At 40.6% G+C, this 22,494-nt stretch overlaps 1 protein-coding gene across 4 annotated transcripts in view; it reads left to right on the top strand.

Annotated features, from left to right (window-relative positions):
• The window catches only part of tbc1d14 (TBC1 domain family, member 14), a 45,766-nt gene extending 23,272 nt beyond the window's left edge, over positions 1-22,494 (top strand). For 3 of the 4 annotated variants that reach the window (XM_030722692.1, XM_030722693.1, XM_030722694.1), the window contains 11 exons: positions 4,610-4,734; positions 6,129-6,211; positions 6,356-6,473; positions 7,751-7,857; positions 12,063-12,140; positions 12,232-12,320; positions 12,528-12,599; positions 15,021-15,149; positions 16,406-16,515; positions 18,802-19,060; positions 19,182-22,494. In XM_030722692.1, the coding sequence (XP_030578552.1) occupies positions 4,610-4,734; positions 6,129-6,211; positions 6,356-6,473; positions 7,751-7,857; positions 12,063-12,140; positions 12,232-12,320; positions 12,528-12,599; positions 15,021-15,149; positions 16,406-16,515; positions 18,802-19,060; positions 19,182-19,250 (1,239 nt within the window). In that variant the 3' untranslated portion in view covers positions 19,251-22,494. Of the gene's footprint in view, positions 1-4,280; positions 4,345-4,609; positions 4,735-6,128; positions 6,212-6,355; positions 6,474-7,750; positions 7,858-12,062; positions 12,141-12,231; positions 12,321-12,527; positions 12,600-15,020; positions 15,150-16,405; positions 16,516-18,801; positions 19,061-19,181 lie in introns of those variants that run through there. The other variant, XM_030722695.1, reaches the window with a different exon arrangement.

The raw sequence follows: 22,494 nt of genomic DNA, 5'->3' as shown, positions 1-22,494 counted from the left end.
TCATGTATAATATGGGCTACACTGGCTATATTAGATTGAATTGGTTGGCAATAAAAACAAAGTGCCATTGTGATTCTTGATTGTTTCTGACTTATATTTTTTTTTCACCACTACAAGCTTTTAATCTGTTGGTGTATAGAAACTCAGAGATTAAGAAAAAGGAGAAATTCAGTAGACTAAAGTATCACCATGCCACTGCTGCTGTGACACACATTTACAAACCTCTGGGGCTGAAAAATCATGTTTGTGCTGTTGGTATCTTTTGGAGCATATTAATGGTCTGATATACATGTCTTGCCATGTGGAATTGTCCATTAAAGATTTTTATATTTCAGTTTTGGTGAGGGAAGTTCTAGTGTTTTTATTAATCAGTTTCTTGGTACTAATTAACAGCATCTGTTAATTAGTACCAAGAAACTGCAATTAACAGAAAAAAAAAACCCTACAACCTAATTTAACAGAGTTAGAGTTTTCTATCTACTGTTTACATCATGGTGTTCTCAAATACCAGGCACACCACACAAGCTGACATCCCTAACAATCGGAGTTCTAGGTACTTTTTAATTGTTGGGTAATGATCTTACAATATTGGAGAGAAAACCCCGACAATTAGACAAACCCCTATTAAAAGGCACTTGGCAACAGTGGGGAGGAATTTTACCAGGAAGAAACCTTCAACAGACCCAAGCTCAGGGAGGGGAAGCCATCTGCTGCAGCCAGTGGAGGGGCTGAGGGGAACAGAGAGGCAGACATCTCCCTAAAATATGTCCTAGTGGTGTGTGTGTTTGTTTTTTAAGGAAAGTAAGCTGCACATCTGACATCATTTTATTGCAGTCCCTGTAGTTGTCCCATAACTAGTAAACTGACCCTTGAAATACATTGTTTTAATGACTTTTTTTTTTTTTTTAGCTTGTAATCAGTCTGTAAAAATCAATGGAATCATAATGAAATTTATTACTCTTCTGATTAGATAACCTGTAAACTTGTCCTACAAAAGCTGTAAAACACACCATCCTACTTCCTCTTTTTTTTTTGCATGCTTTTTGAGGTTTGACTTGAGCAGCTTCTGGTGAAAAGCTGACTTTCAACCATTTGGCAACCAGGCTAAGCAGACTGCTGTGGCCTTTCAGCTCACGTTAGGAAAGCCTACAGCATTTTCCTGAGGATTTGATGCAGAAGCTACACTCCTTTGCAACATAGGACATTTTTAAAAACAGGAGGGACAGCAATCTTTTCTCGAGCTGAATTTCATTTGTATGCGAGACTTTGACATGTTAATAACTCAGAAACTGCGAGTCATTAAAGAAGCATCACGCTGTCATCTTCACAGAGCAGCTTCCTAGTGTCTATAGCTTTAAACTGGAAAGCCCATTAGCAGCCAGTATATACACCAGTGCCAACCAGGCACCCAGAGAGCTCTTACATCACTACCAGGAAATTGGAGAACTTTACTGAAAGCCACAGTGACAAAGCAGGTTGCCCTGGCTGTAGGTTATCATGGGATCCAGTTGCTACTGCAGCTAACAAGTACAACAGGTGACAGGTGGCCTCTGTTCCCAGAGCTGACTCTTTAAGAAATATATCACATCGTACAAAAGTTATTTATATCTTTGTTTCTGCTCCTAGATGGCCAGGTTTCCTGCTTTATTCTGGCAGCACGCCATTAGTAAAATGTTGCTGTATCGTTCCCCATGAAACACTGAGGCATCAGGAGGCATGCCACAGTCTGAGTTATGTTATTTGATCAGTGGTAAGCTTGTTCCTCAAAGGGAAACTGGGTGAGAGATCTTTGATCACCTATGCATGTCAGCAGTTTGAAACCTAGTATCTCTGTGACACAGTGCAGAGTCAAGCCAGTGAGATAATGAGAACATATAGTACTCATGCTAGTATGTAACACTTAAGTTGTAATGCAGGAAAAAGCCGCTAGCAAATGAAAAGGCTCATCAGTGATTATTAGAGCTGATAGATTATGGCAAAAATCCTAATTTTTATGATTTTGGTCAGTATTGACATGTTTGTTTAACATGATTACTCTTAGAAACTTCAGCCATTTATTGGACCTGAAGAAAACTGTGGATTTCAGTGAAACTTCAAATGTAATTAAACTGAATTTTATTTTATTGTCTTCGCAATGATAACTCTTAGCCCTCACCCCCCAAATGGTAGTGAAAGATGGCTGCTCCTTTTTAAGTGTTGTAGTTTAGGCATTTTTCTTCCTCACACCCCTCACATCTTTTCATCACCACCTCAGCACAGCCACGCACACGTCCTCTCGTCTTTGGTTTCACATTGCTGCTTGTACCTGCATTGCTGCTGTACAGTTGCCAGGTTGCCCTCCCCACTCCTCCTCAAAATCTGCCTCACCCTTGCTCTTCCTCTCTCTGCAGTATCCATTGATTCCCAGGGAGCAGATCTCTGATTAACCTTTTTCTTCTTTAACCTGCAGCTTCTTGAGTACACATTGTGTTTAATAAGCCAGCAGCACATGACTGTTACATTTTTTTTTTTATTCAACAATTGAACAGCTATGGTTGACCAAACAAACCCGGCAACCATGCATGAGAGAAATTTTACTATTCTAAGTTAACTGAGCAGCTGTACATTCAAGTTTGACATATGCCTTATGAAGTGGAACATGTTAGCAAAAACTTATCTTTGTCATGCAGTAGATGCAGGGAAACCTGAGAATCAATTTGGAGGCATATTTACAAAATGCAAGTCTCTTAAGAGAATTATGTGACTGCTAAATGTTTCACTACTTTAAACAGTTGCCTGTTGCTGCTGGAATCAGTGGCCAGAATAATATGACTGAAATGAAATGGTAAATCTGAAAGTCTAAAAACCAAAACAGTGAGCTGAAAGATGATAAAGCCATCCAAACTGACTGAGCTGCAGTAAATTAGTGACAAGTATTTGTGGAGTCATCACATTATGTATTGACTTTACACCCATATTTCAGAGCAATACGTTATCAACAATGTTATCAACATTAATGTTATCAACATGAATGCTACTTAAGCATGAGTAGTGGTTATTTCCTGACAGCAAATGGTGATTTTATGTGGTATCAAACCAAAGCTGATAAGTCTCCAATCTTGCAGCCCGGTGATGAGCTTCAGTACAGTGCCGTCAAAGAACAGACGAGCACTGAGTGAGTGAGAGACGGACACATGCAAATTAGATGAAAGAGGATATGGACACCAAGTAGGAGCCAAACAGGGGGAAGTACACACAAATGAGACTCCTGCCTAACCCTCTGTGTAGTACTCTTGCTGTCTAACCATCTTCCATCATGCCCATGTTTCTTCTTGTTTCTGTGTCAGTCGAGCTCCCCTGATACCCAACACCCAAGTGTTGTTTTTGGCTTTCTTTGTTCAAGGTTTTCAGTCTTCTCCTTGAACTATTGCGTCACTTTTGCACTATTATTTCTCTTATCTTTTACTTGCACAGAAGCAGCTTTCATGATGTGTTTGTGGCCTATCACTTCCGTCCAGCACTGGCTTTGCACAGGCTCCTAATGTAGTACGACAGTACTACATTAGGAGCCTTCACATATTCATGTGAATATTAAAAGACAAAACATATCTGATCCATTTCAGCTTTATTCTACTTGCTAAGAGGTCAGCTTACACTTGAACTTCATATTAGGCTAGCTTCTAGATACTGTATATTTAAGGATTAACCACTCTTTCACAGCTCTCAGAAGCCTCATCCGTACACAGTTTGAGTGTGTACATAGTAGCACCAGAACTTTACAAATGGTTGGATGGTTGGTTCAAACAGCTCTGGGATGAATTGCACTGCTTTTTAGTTTTGCACATTCTTGGTTCACAGAGGATGCACCCATATCAGCTTATGATCCCCCATTTGATTCATGTTGAAATTGCAATCTTTTCACTACATTGGTTTATGCTTAATTGGCATAATCAACCACGGATTTGTTTGGTACCATTTGTGCAAATGTTTACATGCTAGCATATTAAAAGAAAAATTGTTGTTTTATGTGACAAATTGTATTTTCCTTAACTATAGGTACAACCACTCAGTGTGTGTGTGTGTGCTGATCAGTGTGAATGTCTAGGTGGTGGCACAGAGTTGAGTTAATTACTGTCAGACCTCAGCCTGCATTAATAACCAGCATAGTGCATACTGAAGGCCATTTTGGTCACAGTTGGGGTGTGTTGTGCACTCTCATATTGCACTCACTTTGTTTACAGAAGCTTCATAATTAACTAGCAAGACATTGTAAGAGGTCCTGTATCACTCCCAGTGGTGGAGCAGCTGGAAAATGTTCAGAGGCCATGTCGAGGTTGTCAAGAGATTGTTTCTGTGTGATTTCAGGTACAGAGTCATTTATGTACGAGTCATCTCGTCTTTTGTCCACTTTCCATTCTTAAACATCTGGTTTAAACATCAGTTTGCATCTGGCTGCAACATCGTGTTCTTCACTTCAGTTTAGATGCTGCGTGCGTATCTTCATGAGCAGGAGTGTGAAACTAAATATAGATCAAATGAAACTGACCTCAAAAGCAAGCTGGTTTCCCTGTGACACAGTTACACTCATACTTCTTTGTTTCTATATCTAAACTGTGTTGTTTGTTGTCAGGAATATGAAACGAAGAGTGGCAGAGCTGGATCTGGCAACCCGACATCTCCCAGGCAGAGCGTGAGGAAAAACCTGGATTTCGAGCCCCTCTCCACCACTGCACTCATACTAGAAGACAGACCTGCGTATGTAAACACAAACACAGTGCAGTCACATTTTTCTTTTTCTCACTGCCAGCTTAGTTTGCTTATCAGTCATTAAAGCCAATCTCCTTTTTCCTCTTATTTCTTATCAGTCCTCCTTCCTCTGCCAGGTCATTGGGCTCTCTGCAGCATTGTTTCAGCTCTCACTGTGTCCCTGCTTGTATTGCAGATGGTAAAAGAGACGTGCTGCTGAAAGTTTAATGGCCCTTCCTGAGCCTGGCTTCATTACCCTGCTTTTGCATTTTTGGCCACAGCGACTTTTATTGACAGTAGAGAGAGACAGGAAATGGGGGAAAGATACAGGGGAAGACACACGGGCAAATTGGCGACAGGCCAGGATGCGAACCCGCGCCGCCCGCACCGCAACGCGGTATATGTATGTGGCCGCCGGCTTCACCACTAAGCCACCCAGGCGCCCCGCTTTTTTTTTTTTTTTTTTTTTTTTTTTTTTATATTTTTTTTATATTTTATATTTATATTTATATTTTATATTTTGTTAATATTCAGACAGACATTCTTTGAGTACTGCTATTCAGCCATAAGTTAACTGTATGAAGGCATTATATTTAGCTACATTTCCTCTGTGAACACCAGGAAGCTTATTTTAACACCATGACACCATGCTGCTCCCTTTGCAGCCTGCAGCCTCCTGTATGTTGACACTTTTGCTTTTCTACACCCGACCTCTAAATCTGTTGGAAAAGTGTACATGATGCATAACATGCATGCCCTAATTTCCTTTAGGATCAATGTAGTATCTGTCTATCTAATCATCACATTTTAATAATTAACCATAGCTTATAAATTGTAAACTTTATTTTGCTGATAAAGAATGAAATGATACATATCATTTAGAGCTGGTATAACTGTCATTAGTAATTTTTTGGGGGGAATATAAATATAACAGAAATTGATTTAAATCCATCCATCCATCCTTTTATCAATATTTCAAGCTGCTGGTGGTGTAATGGTCTGGGGGATATTTTCTTGGTACACCTTGGGCCCCTTAGTACCAACTGAGCATTGTTTAAACACCACAGCCTACATGAGTATTGCTGCTGACCATGTCCAGCCCCCCTTTGACCGCAGTATACCCATGTTCTGATGGCTGCTTCCAGCAGGATAATGCACCATGTCACAAAGCACTAGCAAGACATCAGCCAAGTGATAAAAAGGGTCATTTCATGTTTGTAATCTTATAAAATAGGGAGTTAATTGAATTTTACTGGAATATAAGCAGTAAAATTGTTCACTCCATAAGTACATGCAGCTTCCAGTCATGTTCTTTTTATACACCACAGGATTGCTCAGCATGAGTAATTCAAGAGTGCATAGTTGCTAACCACTTTATCATTGCCTGTGTGTGCGTGTTGCAGTAACCTGCCTGCCAAGCCAGCTGAGGAGGCACAGAAACACAGGCAGCAGTATGAAGAGATGGTGGCCCAGGCTAAGAAGAGGGGTGAGTTCACTGAGGGCTGCAGACTTTTTGTTTCGCCACCCTGCTCTCGAACCTGGCTCACTATAGGATAGTTCAGACTCTGTTTCTGTCCAGTCTGCTGTCCTCTCCTTCCCCTTATAATTTTATGTTTAACCACCTCTGTAGAGTTAAAAGAAGCTCAGAAGAGGAAGAAGCAGCTAGAGGATCGATGCAAGCTTGAGGAGAGCATCGGCACAGCAGCTCAGACCTGGAATCAAGAGATCCTACCTAACTGGAGTACAGTGTGAGTACAAAGAAAGACTCTGGCTAGAATAACATAATTATGTTATTGTCACTGATGTTTTTTTTCTTTGGATTTTTTTCTTGTACAGACTCGAGTGAGATTTTTGAACAGAGCAGGGCTTCAAACAAACGGCTATGTCATCCGATGTGTTTCCGTATTGGTACTTAATGATGCATCAACCTGTCTCGGTTTGGCCTTGGAGCTGTAAAAAGACAGCTTGGTTCCTATCTGGAGCTGATTATATGAGATATTAAATACAGTGAAACACCCTCACATAGAAATAAAGCTCATTGTCACGTTGCTTCTTGTTATATACAGTTGTGCAGTTAAGTTCCATCCTAACTGCTGGAGACACTCATACAGCATTGGTGATATAACTCCAGTTTGTAATGTCTGATAAATCAGTGCCTTATCAGTGTTTAGCATATGTCCACATTTATGGTGACTATAAACTCCAAGCCTGATGTTGCATGGATGCATGGATAAATGCATAAACGTGCCGTAAGATGTGATTATGCCCTCTATTCCGAACAATTACTTTCAGAATTTGATGTTGTGTCACTCGCGCTGATTTCTAGAGAATAAGTTCTGTGTTTGGGGAATTACATAGTTAGATATAAAATAAATACCAAGTCGCTGTGTGCTTTTGTTTGATTTTTTTTCTGTGTAATTGTGGCCCCAAAGAATACATAATGAACCACAAACTTTATTAACTGTTACTCCCTACCTGATGTCCTGCGTATGCATTTCTACTTGTCTGTTTTCTTAAAAGAATCATCAATACTTTCTCATGCATAGCTTTTAATGTCAGCATTTTATTAGGAACGAATACTAAGCTGCTGCTGCTGTACTCCACCACTGAACTACTCAGACATAATGATTTAACAACACATAACTTGTTTTACCAGCCTGACTGCCACGTGTTCATACTAGTGTGGTAATTTCAGTGGATCTTCATGATGGTGCTAGGCTCCTCCTGCAGGTGTAGACCTTGGATTAAGATGAATGATGCTCTCCACAGTTCCCAGCTGTGCTCTTTAACCACAAAGATTGTACTACAGATTGTTTCTTTAGTTAGATGTCTAATGCGATCAACAGTACAAACAAAAGACAATATGGATGGTGTTGTCTGAAGGAAAGTCTTTTCCTGCTTTCTTTGTAGAATCAGTGGTTCCTGAAAAAGATTACTTCCACCTTATGGCACTGTTCTATAAATGGTGGTTCTCCCCAGGATTCTGATGTGCCTGACTTTTTACTCTTATCCATAACTGCTGCAGGTGTACATCTCGACGCGTGAGGGACCTCTGGTGGCAGGGCATCCCCCCCAGTGTCAGAGGGAGGGTGTGGAGCCTGGCTGTGGGCAACGAGCTCAACATAACACATGGTACGTGGGAATGAGTGTGTGTGAGTGAGTGTGAGTTAAAATCTGTTACAAAAACATACATCAGGTAACATAACTAGCTTAATAATGTCTTAGCTACCACAATCACACAACACACTGCACTCAATAACTTAAAACATGCCACATCCTTTACTGCTGTATGTCCTGGAAACTTAACCTAACAGCTTACAGCTATGCTTACCTTAACCTAACTCCAACCCCTAAATTGTGGCTTCAAATGTAACAATTTATTTGGTGCGGGTCTTTTGTTCTCCAAAATTGGGTGCTGTCCCTGTGATGTGATTGCATGAGTAATAAAAGGTACACACAAACAGATTGGTGTACCAATTTGTCTCAGTGTTTGAATAAGGGGCAGTGAGATGGATAGAGGATGGAAGAGCGTGTCCATTAAGAAGGAGCGCGGTCCAGTAATTCCCCTGATACAAGAGGGAACGGGCAGCATTCCAATGAGTTCTCTCACCCTGCACTGACATTACACACACACACGTATGCAATGCACTCGTCTGCCTAGCACAAAGTTAAATCGGCATCCCCTGCCGTGTGTGTGTGTGTGTGTGTGTGTGTGTGCGTGTGTGTGTGCGTGTGTGTGTGCATGCGCATGCGTATGTGCGTGTGTGTGAGCTTCCCAGCATCCTCAGGGCTACTCGCAAATAAGCACTCCCTGACTGCTGAGCTGGCCTGCTCTGCTTTGTGCTGTTCATCGTTTTAAAGGGAGCCACAGGATACTTACACACCAGGACACGTTCTGCAAGGCACATTCCCTTTAAAAGTTGTGAATCATTTCATGAGCAACTATTTCCTCACTTTAAGTGAAGTATTTTTATTTTTGCTGCTAATGTTACTAGTAATATTTTTCCTTTGACTGGCTTGAAGGCCACTGGTAACTGTTTTTTTTCAGCACTGTAGCCAGGCTGACTAAGAGTCCGAGCTCTGTTGAACCAAGTATTCCTATAACCATAATTAGTAACAACTTCATGAATTTCTTCATAATTAAAATTTTAACCATTAGAGAAAAAAATTATTTAGTTGTCCCGTGGACATATCATTATGCACAGCAACTTTTAAAACTGCTGATATTTAGACTCTTTCTCTCTAATTGATTTTTTTTTTTTTTTTTTTTTTTTTAACTTCAGTAATTACTATGTACCACAAGCCTTTAAGATGGAGATAATTACACCGTTGCTTAAAAAGCCATTTGACTCAGCTAATTATATAGGCCAATGTCTAACCTTCCTTTTGTGTCATAAATTCTTGAAAGAGTAGTTGTAAAACAGCTAACTGATCATCCGCAGAGGACTGGGTAAGAATTTCAGTCAGGATTGACACGGGGCGAGAGGCAGGGTACACTCTGTACAGGTCACCAGCCTGTCGCAGGGTCAACACAGAGAGACAGACAACCACTCACACTCTCATTCACACCTATGGGCAATTTAGATTGAGCAGTTAACCTAACCTGAGTAACTGCATGCCTTTGGACTGTGGGAGGAAACCCACGCAGACACGGGGAGAACATGCAAACTCCACACAGAGAGAGGCCCGGGGAAAACTGAGGTTATTGTACTTAAAAATCTTGGTGGCCACCCAGATACTTACTCTGGATGGCAATACTTTGGCCTCCAGTAACACCGTGAGGAATTTTGGAGTCCTTTTTGACCAGAATATGTCCAACAGTGCACAAATTAAACAAATACGTAGGACTGTTTTCTTGCATTTGAGCAATATCTCTAGAATTAGAAACATATTGTCTCAGTGATGCTGAAAAACTAATTCATGCACTTATTACTTCTAGACTGGACTATTCTAATTCATTATTATCAGGTTGTTCTAAGCTCCCTGAAAAGCCTTCAGTTGATCTGGAATACTGCAGCAAGATTACCGACATGGACTAGAAAGGCAGAGCATTCTTCTCCCATATGGCTTCTCTTCACTGGCTCCCTGTTAAATCCAGAATGTGATTTAACCTTATACTGCCGAACATGTCGAACGCCACACAGCGTACTTCAAAACTGCTGCTGTTCGCAGCCTTCCGGAAACAAATACCATAATACCTCTATATGGCTGTGAAGTGCAATTTCTGAGCTTTCAGGAACCGTTTGAATTTTTCCGATAAGGAGAAACAGACGCTGAGTTACAGAAAAAAATTCAGCTGATCAGAGTTCCTTGGATCAGCTGACTCGGTGGTGATGCGCTACGTCTTAACCAGCTGTTTGCGGCTAGTAAGGGCAGAAAACCGGCGCTTCAGCGGCGATCGCCCGGAGTTAAGATTAAAATCCTTCTCATGTACAATGTCTTGAATAATTAGGCCCAATCATGTCTGAAAGACCCAATTGTACCATATTGTCCCAGTAGATGTCTTTGCGCTCAGCAGAGGGCTGCCCCTCGCTGGGGCTGGTTCTGTCTGAGGTTTTTTTTCCTGTTAAAGGGGAATTTTTCCTTCCCTCTGTTGCCAAGTGCTCGGTCATAGAATATAAAGCGCCATGATTTGATTATTGTAATATGGGCACTTATCAGTAGTTAACAGATGTGACTACAGCAGAAACACAGCAAAAGCTGAATGATGTGAAGGGGAATTCATTAAGCATCGAAGGACCTCTTATTAGTATTTGTAAGATTTGACCAGCTCTTATTACGGCTGCCACACGCATGCTTCTGGGTTATTTCTGGCAGTTAGGAGCCTTCCTGACTATTTAGCTGCAGTCACATCTCGCAGACACCATCACGGTACAAGCAGAGAGCGCAAAAGTGGATGTAGCTACTGTTACATCACCCGTTGGTTTGGAAGTGTTTGTTTTGAAGCCTCGAGCATTTTTGCCATCACCTTCCTGGTGTTTTGAAACCAGATTTGACAAGCGAGGGGTACAGCTGACTGTGAGACAACGTGCCAGTCAGAAGTCATTTGCCAGTGAGGATATCCTGCATAATATCGCTTTCTGAATGGCCAAAATTTACAAAATTGACTTAATTCTCTAGGACCTAAAAGAATGACTGAGCCCAAAAACTTATCAGTAAAGTGTTGTAGAGGGAAGACCAAAGGCTGTTTTCCCATAGTTGCATATAGGACCGGCTACCACAACTGTCGCTCATTGGTGGCCTTTAAAAACAATGTTTAAGGCACTTCTGTGTTGGCTTCTCTTTTCAGGCACATACGTTCGGTCCAGCTTTTATACTGTCTGTTAGCACTCATTCTGAGTCACATCTGAACACAAAGACATTTCATCTCCTATTTTTAGATTTTTAGTACTCATTCATGAGTGACCTTAGAAACCAAAAGAAAAGTCTACATTGTCTAAAAAGTCTACTTTGCCTGTGTGGGCTTCCTTCAGCTTACTCCCACACTCCAAAGACATTAAAGTTCAATTCATTTGTAACTCTAAATTGGCAGTTGGTAAGGTAGATAAAGTGCTTTAGATGTATAGAATAAAGCACCGTTTGAATGCATGGTTTAAAAATGTGACTTGAAGTAAGCCTAGAGGAGAACTATATAAAAGCGAGCCCAATAATTGCCTGAAAATTGTCACATTTTTCTTCAGTATCTGCGTGATATAGTGATAGATCCTGCAAACTGGAAATGCTAAACGCTAATTCAGCATAAAATTAATTATTGGCTAAAAGAATAAATATACCTCACTGAATCCCTGTCAGCTTTAAACACTCCAACCCCAAATTAGTGAAATTATAGTTTCAAAGCTCAAGATATGGTTAATCCAAACAAGAATAACAGGCCTCTGTTAAAACTTGAGGTTAGGGTTAAATATCATAAAAAATAAGGATCGTGTGGATTCTTGTTTTGGGTTTTTGGTTCCCTTCAGATTTTTTCCCTTGTGGACTTCTCTTTAGAGTCCAGTTTTTATTTCACGCATTTCTGAGCCTCTCCAGCCTACAAGCAGGTTGTTGCAGCTGAAATTGAACTCAATAGCACTAGTGCAGAGCTCCACATCCCAGCTAAATATTCAAATCCAGCATCTCAGCACTAGAGGGCAGCAGCAGTTCAAAGGAAAGTCTGTAACAGTCGGTTGGGGATGTGTTTCCTTCGATCACCATCAATGTTGCTGATGCAGAGCACCATAAAGCTGAGTCCTTTCATTTCCAAGAGTGACTTCTGTTTAGTTATAATATTCACTGTCTTCAAACCTCCCCTCCTGTCTCTCATATTCACTGTACTGTGCTGCTGTTGTGTGTCCATGCAGAGCTGTATAACATCTGCCTGTCACGGGCTAAAGAGAAGTGGACCACAGCAGCACCCTTCTCAGAGACTGAAAGTGAAGGTAGAGTTTCAAAGAAACCACTTTAATTTTATAATAATTTTAAGCTCATATCTTTCCTGTTTGGTTTTTAATGTGCCACAATGTCTTCCAGATGCTGGTTCTTCAGACAGGGAGTCGAGTCTGGAGCTGATCAAGCTGGACATCTCGAGAACTTTTCCACAACTGTGCATCTTCCAGAAGGTCAGTGAGAGAGTGAGCAGTTATATCAGTTTCAGCTGCATGCAGATAATAGGATACACCAAAGGGAAAAAGTGACTAAACTGACCTGGAAACAGCTTTGGAAAACTTGAGAATCCAAAAATGTAACACCCCAGGAAAGGGTGTGTGTGCATTGTGTGTTTTGGACTCGTTGTTCCATTATCTCATCTTTTCTTTGTTCATCATCAGGGTGGGCCCTATCACGATGTGCTGCACAGCATTCTCGGAGCCTACACTTGTTACAGGCCTGACGTTGGCTATGTAAGTCACACATGCTTAACAGATATTACATCCTGTTGTGATACTTCAGTGCTCACGTGTGTGATAGTGACTGATGCGTGTTACATCTTCAGGTTTATGATAAAACAGAGCAAGTTCCACATGAATGTATCAAGTAGAAAATATTGTTTAATCATGGGATTTCTGTATTTAAATGCAGAATATATTCATAGATCAGACTGTAAAGATCTGATTGATCCACATGTGTCAGGTGCTCTGATTTAACAGATAAAGCAATATTTTTTTTTTACAGAGTAGTTCAGATAGTACACTGGACAGGTCATTTATTATGACACAAATTATGTGTAAAACTGCTTTATCTCTGTGACTTTGTGTCTTCTTGAATTAAAGTGAACTTTCTTAGAAATTTTACGTGAACTTTGAAATATTGCACCTTTGGCCCATTGTGTATTATGAAGGTTACACAGACTTTGATCTCCCACGTAACACCTACAGCTGTCTAATATTAGCTTAAAATAAGACGGGTTGATTTCCACTAAGTGGGAGGTTACTGCCACATGAGGAGCTGAGCGGGTTTACCTAAAAGTCACCACCTGAATATGGTGACAAAGACAGTTGGCGTGACTGCCTGTGAGGTGCAGCTCTCAAACATTTTATTATTAGTCTGAATAGCAAACTCCTGCAGAAGTAATTGAATACTCGGGGCCACTTCTTGCTCATTAAGTAAATAAATGCTTTTATTTACTGTGCCTTGTTTATCTTTAATATTGTGTGTTAAGTACACACATGAATTCGCTCTGAGGGCTTTTCATAACTAATTCACTGGTACTTTGACACTTAATAACACTCACAGGCTCGATTTATTCATTTAAAAAAAAAAAATCAGATGCATGTAGAAGATGATCCTGTTGAAAATATGTCTGAAGAAAATTCTACAGCTTTTTATGCAGTGAAAATTTGAAAAAATACCCTTTGTTTTTAGTCTCGAATAAACTTCTTTCAAATCTTTCAGTAGATCCATTTGAAGCCGTCTGAAGATCTCCACTGATAAAGGAGATAACTCCTAGAACCTGTGCACCTCAGTGGTAGAGTGATCCCAATAAACTACACATGGGGCATGTTACTAATGCTCAGTGACTAATAGTCATTGAATAATCTTGTGGGAAAAGGCATTAGGAAGTGCTTTATAAGTGCTAGCAACTGCACGTTCATAAGCAGCTACATATTGGTTATGTTACTGAAATAGGCGTATTAGGTGTGCTCAGCTGCATTTTACTAGTGGAAATTTAGACGGAGCCTCAGCACTGAACATAAATATTAAGGGCGAATCATTGTTTCATATTCTGATAGGACCAAATACTAAATTGATGACCTGGCATTATTGTGTTAACGGGTGACACGAGCTCAGGGTAATTTCGTGATTGATTGCGGTACATTTTCTCGGCCTCATCGCTGGCAGTCATAAGATCAGCTCGAGCCCGTGTCACGTCACTGCAGTGTCATTCCCAGGAGATCGGGCAGGGGGTTTCTGTAGTATGAAGATTCCATTTAAAGGTTCGCAGACCTCAAAAAAGTTTTCCTTCCATTCACCCTTTTCTTCCTTTCAAGGAGATTTTTGTAACCATGAGCATGAGTGACTCACTGGCTTTCAGGCACACATTTCTCACCATTTCCTGACCTCCCTCGTGATGCTTTTCTGTATTTACTAGAATCTGACAGATTAATTTGGGATTGTAAGTAGAAGTTGGTTTTTAAAATTATTATTACAGTGTTGGTCTGTTTAAAGAGAAAAAAAAAAAAAAGACTACAGGGGGTGTGATGGGATTGATTATTTTATTCATTAAGTGGTCCAAACCTACAAAATACTGAGTTTACATCATGTGAGTGGGAAAAGCAGCAAAGGATCATCACATTTAGGAAGTGTTAACCCCATAAATGTTTGTGAGAAAGAAGTAATTATCACTGGTAGCAAATAATAATAAATAATAATATTTTTCAAAAGTCAGCCACTACATACTGTTTATGCTGTCAGTGGTATTAGACGAGAGCTGTTTCAGTATCGTCACTGTGCGCTCTTACATTAAAATTGCTGCATTTGCACTAATGAGCCATGCTTGTAGATGCTGTGGTTTGCCTTGCTGCTCCTACCCGCAGCCCCGCGTTGTTGTCTATAGACAGACAGAAATGACTGTGACTTCCTGCACTGACCCCAACCATTAAGCAGCTACACACTCTGTGCAAGCCGTGTGCAGGTTTAATTCTTTGCATTTCTTCGTCAGCATTTCATCACTCTCCCCAGCTTTATTGTCCACACTACTTTTAATGGAACATCACTCAAAGCACCTTAACTGATTAACGGTGTCCACAGCTCACACTATGTGCATGTAATGGTGCTGGGAGCACTTGCTTATACAGACTTTTGTGTCTTTGTGTGTGTTTAAGGTGCAGGGGATGTCATTCATCGCTGCTGTACTCATCCTGAACCTGGACACAGCCGATGCCTTCATAGCTTTTGCCAACCTGCTCAACAAGCCGTGTCAGATGGCCTTTTTCAGAGTCGACCACAGCCTTGTACGTACATACAGGCCACAGCAAGAATGTGCACACCCACTTACATCTCACACAGTGCCTATAAATATGCAGCTTCTTTCAGTAACATCAGATTGTTCAAGTTTCTGTTATTTTTATCACACACCTCTTACACAATATAGAGATAAATGTAACTTAAGTGAAAGCAGTAATAGTCCTGTTGCCACTACAGCTATTCTATATGTACAATAAAATATTACCTCTCAAATACTTATACAAATATAGTACATAGATATGGAAGATATGGAAAACACAAAAATATTCAAATAAATGGATGAAAAAGAGGAATACAGAATCACATGACAACATAGCGCATTTTTTAGGACAATCATTTGTAGTCTAATTATGTGAGGAGCTTAAAACCATATATTTATACTATGTAGCAATATTTTAATATAAAAAAATTAAAAACAACACATTATTCCATACTTTTTTTAAAATATTGCAATTAGGTCTGCAACTAACCGCAATTTCAAGTATGTATTAACTTCATATTTTGTGAATTTATCAAGAATTTGGTTTATAAAATGTTAAATGAATGCCACAGTTCTCCAAAGCCCAAAAAGGATGCCTACAGATCACAGACTGTATATAAAAAATGGGCATAGCCATTGTGATGACATCCGTTGGTTTGTGAACCTCTTGAGCAAGCCCTCATCAGGGCCTTTGCTATTGCATTTTTGGGGAAACCAGAGGTTAGGCTGTCATATTAGCTAATGCTAGTGCTGGCTAGCTAGCTTGTTTGGCAATGTGCATTCATAATTTTTTGTGATATTAAATGGGATGCAAATTTTTGCTTACTGAAGAAACCAAAGCAGCATTGGTGTGTCTTGGTGCAACTCAGTGCTGAACACAATGCAGCGCTTTAACTTAATACAATTTTAAATAAACAAATAAGCCTCTGTGCAGTTGTCATGAACATTTGAACTTGAATGAACATGCTGAAAATGAAGATTTCTTTAGTTTTATTTCAGCTTTAAAAGGAAGAGCTTATCAGTAGTATTCAGTGAATTTCATTGCCTGTTGTACAGCAGTGCTTGTGCTGTTCACTCCAGCTTCATAATAAGCTCTGTAGTCTTACGTGGCCAGCCAAAACTCCCCATCATTCTGTGTGTTTATATTTGGCTCCGTTAAACCTTAAGCATCTGCCGTTTGTTTCTGTAAATGACTCAGTGAACAAACTAACAGTGTGGCTTGTGCATGATTCTCTCTAAGACCACCTTCTCTGCTCTCTGCAGATGTTGACGTACTTTGCGGCATTTGAAGTGTTCTTTGAAGAAAATCTACCAAAGCTCTTTGCACATTTCAAGAAAAACAACTTGACCCCTGATATTTATTTAATAGACTGGTGAGTCCTTCTCTGTGTGTGTGGTGTTGCCTCATTTTTTTTGCATATTTCCTATTTTGTGAACCGTGAACCTGTGTGTGACTTACTTTCATTGATTTCCAGTTTGTCATTTCGCTTCTGCAACAGTGACAGTCGATGAATGTGTTCTCCACCCACATGCACAGTGCACTTTGTACCCCATCCTGCTGAACACACGCTACATGCCTTCATCTCGAAACATGACACTTGCCTCACATTCAGTTTGTCATATTTTCAGTGTCAGGTGTGTTTCTGAGAAAACAGGAAGGGGCTTGTATTAGTGGTCACTAACCATTTGTGGTGGAAATTTGCCTCTGTACTCTCACTTTAACCACATATATGACACCTAACGAGGGCAATAATTCTGTATTAATTATTTGTTTTCATTTACTGTTACTTTTAATATTGTGAATTATGATCTTTTTTTAATTACACTTAAAATTGGAGTATTAAAATGTATATTATAGTATATTATATTATATTATGTAATATTATGTTATGTTATATTATATTATATTTAGGGGTGGGACTTTAACGCGTTAATTTCGATTAATTAATTACGGGGAAATTAACGCGTTAAAATTTTTAACGCATTTTAATCGCACTTTGCACCGTGGAACGTTTCTCAGTGCGCGAGTTCCCGGCATACAGATTATATCGACGCACAATGTCCAAATTAGGGGCCGCATCCTGCGAAGGACCCGGCCCACGTCTTTCGCAGCCCACGAGCACCACAAAGGGAGGAAGTGAGCGGCTAGCCTTCATATCAGCTGCCGTCGCCTCTGTGTAGCTCATGTCGCCTAGCAACCATGAGTGCGAAGCACAGCTGTGTAAAAGCAGCTGTTAAACGGAGAACGAACTTTTTCTCCATTTTGTGGTTTAATTTTAAGTCTTTAATTCAAAATAAGCTGTTAAAACAAGCATAACACATTTCAACATCAAGGAATACAGCTGAGAGAATGATTAATTTCCAACTATAACAAGTGAGACATTAATGTTGAATAAAACTATCCAGTTATGATGCTTAACTTTAATTTCTGGAGTTTGCTTATCACAGGAGCACTTCCACCCTTTGTTGGTCTGTGTAGTAGACTGGTGGGAAAATAAACAAAATCTTGAAGTTTAAGCTTATGTATATTGATTCATTCATCAACTAAACTTAAATTAATATTTATCATGTTAAATATTGAAATGCGATTAAAATGCAATTAATTTTGATTAATTAATTACAAAGCTTGTAATTAATTCGATTAATTTTTTTAATCGAGTCCCACCCCTAATTATATTATATCCAGGTCATATACCACCATAATCACCTCACACACCTGTTGAGGCACAATATGCGCTGGTATTCAACAAGCTTCTAAATTCCTTTGGTGTTTCTAACCACATAGAATTCAGTCTCTCTGAGCTCAGGTCTGAAGGTGATCATTTAGGTTACAGTTCCTGGTGATTTTTAAAATGACAATTAAATTACAATATAAAGTTTTGCTGAATCTGCATCTGTGCTTAGCTTTAGGAAGCTTTAAAGCTTAGGTCATTTCCTAGTTGAATGGCCACTTTGGATCAAACGACACAGTGATGCAATTTCTGGATAAAGTGGCAGATACGTCTCTCGGGTGTTGGCGCGGAATGAAATCCAGAAAATAAACATGCCTCCGAACTGCTTTTCATACCTGCTAGCTCTCTAATGCAGCTGTGTGCTAACATGCTTACCCATGCCGCTTTAACATCTCGGTATGGTGGCACCGTGGTGCCTTACACGTAAAAGGTCTCCAGTTTGAGACTGGTAGGAGGCACAAATGGGATAAATGGGAGGGCTGCGTCAGGAAGGGCATCCGGTGTAGAATCTGTGCCAGGTCAGATGTATGGATCAGGAATCCACTGTGGCAACCCCTTGGGGAAAAAAAGAAGCAGCTAAAAGTATTTCACAAAGTCAGTGTTATTGACAGCTTGTTCCCACTTCCATTATTGGTGTATTTTATTTATTTATCTGTTTTTTTGAAGCATAATAAGACCATATTAGGACAAGTGGGTGGATCTGGGAAGTTGGTATTTGAAGTCAAATTTCAGTAAGGAAAGCAGGTGACTCTCAGTTATATTGTGCAGTTATATTGGTTCCAAAGATGTGTCACTTCTTTAATATGATAAAAAAGCCCCTTTTAAAATTACATTGCCATTTGTGTTTTTTTTGGGGTTTTTTTAACCTAAAAGAATTAGATTTTCAGAATAAGCAGAAAACTCCTTCCCCTTTGTTTGTCCCTCTAGGATCTTCACTCTGTATAGCAAGTCGCTGCCACTGGACCTGGCGTGCCGGGTGTGGGACGTGTTCTGCAGAGATGGTGAGGAGTTCCTGTTCCGCACGGCACTGGGATTGCTTCGTCTCTACCAGGACGTCTTGACCAGCATGGACTTCATCCACATGGCTCAGTTCCTCACTCGCCTGCCTGACCTCATCCCTGCCGAGCAGCTCTTCCAACACATTGCTGCTATTCATATGAGCAGCCGCAACAGGAAGTGGGCACAGGTGGGAAATTTATCTAAATCCTGTGCCTGAAAACATTGTTTGCATCTCTTACTACACTAATACACAGTATGCAAAGGTGTTTTTTTTGTTTTTTTTAAGCCCTGCTTCTTCCTCTCCTCAGGTCTTACAGGCACTGACGGAGCAGAAGAGATCAGGCGTGAGGCTGCCTGGTGCTGAAGTGTTGAGCTGAGATAGGAAGAAAACAGTCTCACTCAACCAGGCCCCCGTCCTGCCTTTGGAAAAGTCTAGACTCTTGCCTGACTTGATGGACCAAAGAGATCTTCCATCAGGTTTGGGGACGTGACAGGTTGAAGCTGCTGTGATAAAGCTCTTCTCCAGAGGTGTGCCACTGCTCTGAACCAGGACACTGGAGGGGGGGGGGTCTCAGTGACTGAGCAGGGGGTGTGAAAAAAGGAATATGAGGCCTTATTAACTTCCAGCACCCCTCCTCTGCTCAGAGGCCCAATAGCAAACTGGAAACATGTAGCCGGGAAAGGCTGAAGAATGTAAAACGCACTCCCACATATATGATCCTACCAGACTGACTCAGTTCTCCACAGACGAGAGGAAACCACAGAGATACCAGTTACTACTTCAAGTTCTTCACTTGGTTTTTGAGTCTGTGCTGTCAGCACTTAGTCCCACTCATCTGTTCTTTTGGTTTTGTCAAATTTAGCTTAAATGTGGCCACAGTAATGTCCAGAAGTTGCACCCTCATAGTCAGATCTGTTAATGACACTGTTCAAAAATGTTGTGGAGCCTAGGCAGTCTCTGTGTGTCTCTGTCTCTTTGTAACAGCACCTTTCCCCCCCCCCCCACTCACTTTACTTTTACTCACATTCCTTTGTGTCCTTTTGATCGCAGTTTACTTTCATTAGCCTCTCACCTCGTCACTTTAGCTGTTCCATGAAGACAACTCTTCTAAAATGGGGAGAGTTTTGAAGGTTAAAATCTATGAAGTATAACATAAATGCTCGTGAGAGAACCTGTGGTGTGACACGCTACATTTAATCAAACATTTTAATTCTTTAAGAGGTCATAAGCTGCCTGTGGGAAGTGTTTTTATTAGCATATTTATATTAGTGAGACTGGAGTAAATAATACATGGATTCCCCCTGCACTTAATATGTTTGTGGTACATTTTAGCTGGTTGGTGTTTTAATTTCTGTCGTCTTGGTGTGAATGTGAAGGCTTTTGTACATTTATTTAATATTTAACAAAAGTAAGGATTTGGTTCAGTCAGATGAAGGGTTGTTTCTGAGCTTCTGTCTGCACATTTTCGCTGCATATTTCAGCTCTTTTTAAACACGTACTAGATCATGCAAGTGGCATTGTGTGCACTTGGCTGCATAAGGTGTGTGAACGTGAAAGGTGAAAAATCATCTCCACTAGAGGGCAGATTACAGGCCAGTAAGATGATCTCTTACCTGACGACAACAACAAAGGTGATACACTCTTAACAGGTCTGAACTTTCCACTGTAATTTTTATTTGGTGCTGCTGCTAGCGACTTTACATCCGATTCTGATATACTGCCCCTGCTGGCAGTGGGTGTGATTGCATGTTTTTGAGGGATGCTCAGGAGCAGAGCACTTCAGAGTCTAGACACTGAGTTCTCAGTGGGGTACTAGTCCAGTTTTAAAAAACGTACACGAGGCAAATTGTGTAGCGCTCGTATGCTGTTTCTAGTTGCCTTATCCTCAGACAACAGTGATTAGATCTCTTTAAAGTTGTGGAGGTGGAGATTGTGTTGGTGTGGGCACAAGACTCCTGTGTATTCAGTGTGCTCTGAGCATCACAGCAGATTATAGCAGAGCTGACAGTCTCATGCTGGCAGACAGTTCAATGCTACACAGCCTGCATAACGCAGTTAGTCCCAGCCGCATTATATTTGCATCAGTTTGAAACAGAGTTGTCTGTGCACAGTTCACCTGGTCCAAACTGGAGCAATCCAAAAATAGTAGCCACACTTGCCCCACTGAAGCTGACGTTCATATGTGTATCATGTCTGTGTGTTTAGGCTGCAGTTTAAGGATTTGTTGCTTTTTTTTTTTTGTTGCATGTGACATGAAATTGAATGTGGTTGGTGGCTTTAAATTGTTTGTTTTATAACGCCTTTACTAGGGTAGGCGATCTGACTACTTGACAATATTCAGTTACACAAATTAGTCAATGAGCATGCTGATTGCTGGATGTTGGAGCTCCACGCAGCCTGTCACAGATTCGGCTGATTTTGTGTATGTAGAACACAGCTGCATGTGTGGGGCCACTTTATGTGCTAGTTCATTTGTCAGATTAATGTGGCTGCTTTGAGCTGAGGTTGTCACTGAGTGCTGAGGCCTTCACACTGCATTCACACTGTGGTTATTGTGCCACTCATCCTCACCAGTAGTGGGCGGGACCAGCACTGGTTTGATCGGATAAACACGGAGTATTTCTTGATGATCAGTGATCTTTTTTTTTGTGAGGATCATGGCTTTCAAAGCTCAGTTTGCACACACTTCATGAGATGTATGAGGAGATGTCCTGTTATTGCTTGTGAAGCTGCTTCATGTGTTGTGTTATGCTAGTGATTTTGTGTGTGATGGAGTTTCCTTCTGTCATTCCTGTAATATTGGTGAACCCTCAACTGAGGCTGAGCTTCCTTAAATCCCGGGACCACAGCTGAATTCCGACCATTCTCGACGGGCTTCGACAACAGGAAGACACCTTTCATTTGAAATTCATCGTCGTCATCATGGCTGCTAAAATACAGTCTGCTGCGTTTTTGAGTCAGCACCGTGCAACACGATGTCTGATCGCTCTTCTAAATGCACCACCCCCTCCCTCCCTCGCCTCTCTACCACCACCACCACCACTACCTGCCCCCACTCCTCTACTGTGGTGAAACACCGCAGGCCTGCAGTAAAGCTTTTTGCAAGCCATACATGCAAAGCTTTGAGTTGTGCCTCTCACCGTCTCTGTATCTCATGGCTTAAACGGGTTGTTGGTTTTCATGTTATTTCCCCACCTTTTCTTTTCAGGTAGCTGACTGCAAACTGCAGTGTGTATGTGTATGTTTGTTTGTTTATGTCTTGTAAGTGTAGTTAAGTGGTATTTTCACCTGCTGGTTACCAGTTAATCGTTACATTAAAAGTTGGCCTGGGTGTGAACCGACCCTCACAGCTGTACCTATCAACACTACCTTTTGATCCTTTGGTCAAAAGGGACATTCAAACTAAATTGGGTTATAAGATGTAATATACCATTGCTTGATAATCACGTTGATTTGCTGTATGTCTTAAATTGTTTTGCCTTCTATTCCTTTTTTTCCTCCAAGAGACCTGTGTACTGTAGAGGACTGATAGACATACATGGAGACAGCAGAGGGTCACCATGCAATATTTCTCACTTGAAATGTATAAAAATGATGGTTTTATTATAATAAAAAGCTGT

This window comes from Archocentrus centrarchus, assembly GCF_007364275.1.
Source record: "Archocentrus centrarchus isolate MPI-CPG fArcCen1 chromosome 18 unlocalized genomic scaffold, fArcCen1 scaffold_23_ctg1, whole genome shotgun sequence".
Taxonomy (NCBI): Eukaryota; Metazoa; Chordata; class Actinopteri; order Cichliformes; family Cichlidae; genus Archocentrus; species Archocentrus centrarchus.
Note: the sequence above shows the minus strand (reverse complement) of the source record. Positions and strands in the feature narration are given on the sequence as shown.